Below are 1,027 nucleotides of genomic sequence, written 5' to 3' on the forward strand. Positions count from 1 at the left end.
AGCAATACATCTCATATCATGGCTATTCATACTTTTCATTCTGAAGTCTATCTCTTCCCTGAAACCTGCCCGACTTCCAGTTTATCAAAGAAAGCCCTTTATAGCTGCCTGGAATGCTCCAACAGATCAGTGTTTGATAAAATATAATATAAGGCTGAATTTGAAAATGTTTCAGGTGATTGGAAGTCCACTGGCCAGGGCCAGGGGGCAAAACGTTACTATATTTTATGTCAACAGGTTGGGATACTATCCATGGTATACACCCCAGGGAGTTCCCATTAACGGAGGTCTCCCCCAGAACATAAGTTTGCAGGTACATCTGGAAAAAGCCGACCAAGATATCAGGTATTACATCCCTTCTGAAGATTTCAGTGGACTTGCTGTTATAGACTGGGAATACTGGCGACCCCAGTGGGCCAGGAACTGGAACACAAAAGACATCTACAGACAGAAGTCAAGAAAGCTTATTTCTGAGATGCAAGAGAATGCATCAGCTGCTGATATTGAATATTTAGCCAAAGCAACCTTTGAAGAAAGTGCAAAAGCTTTCATGAAGGAAACCATTGAACTGGGGATTAAGAGCAGACCCAAAGGCCTTTGGGGGTACTATTTATATCCCGATTGTCACAATTATAATGTTTATGGCCCAAACTATACTGGGTCCTGCCCGGAAGAAGAAGTTTTGAGGAACAATGAGCTCTCTTGGCTCTGGAACAGCAGTGCTGCTTTATATCCTTCTATTGGTGTCAGGAGGTCTCTCGGAGACAGCGAAAACGTCCTGCGTTTCTCGCAATTTCGGGTGCATGAATCTATGAGGATCTCTATCATGACATCCCGTGATCATGCCCTACCTGTGTTTGTCTACACAAGGCTGGGCTACAGAGACCAGCCTTTACTTTTTCTTTCTAAGGTAAGATGCCTCTTGCCAAAGGTAAGATATCTTCTTATTTCTGAAAGAGACAGTGCTTTGTTAATTATGTTCTTTTAAGGATTCTAGTAGTCCATTAGGAGCATAATTCCTCCTTTG

General features: G+C 42.6%; 1 protein-coding gene across 1 annotated transcript; it reads left to right on the plus strand.

Annotated features, from left to right (window-relative positions):
• Nucleotides 1-7: 7 nt before the first annotated feature.
• LOC104980350 (hyaluronidase-4) lies at nucleotides 8-910 on the plus strand (the record flags this gene model as incomplete). The annotated part of the gene is made up of 1 exon (XM_010829041.1): nucleotides 8-910. A coding segment is annotated over one exon (903 nt), but the record flags the coding sequence as incomplete, so codon positions are not given.
• Nucleotides 911-1,027: the final 117 nt, after the last annotated feature.

This window comes from Bison bison, unplaced genomic scaffold (assembly GCF_000754665.1).
Source record: "Bison bison bison isolate TAMUID 2011002044 unplaced genomic scaffold, Bison_UMD1.0 scf7180017612742, whole genome shotgun sequence".
Classification (NCBI taxonomy): Eukaryota; Metazoa; Chordata; class Mammalia; order Artiodactyla; family Bovidae; genus Bison; species Bison bison.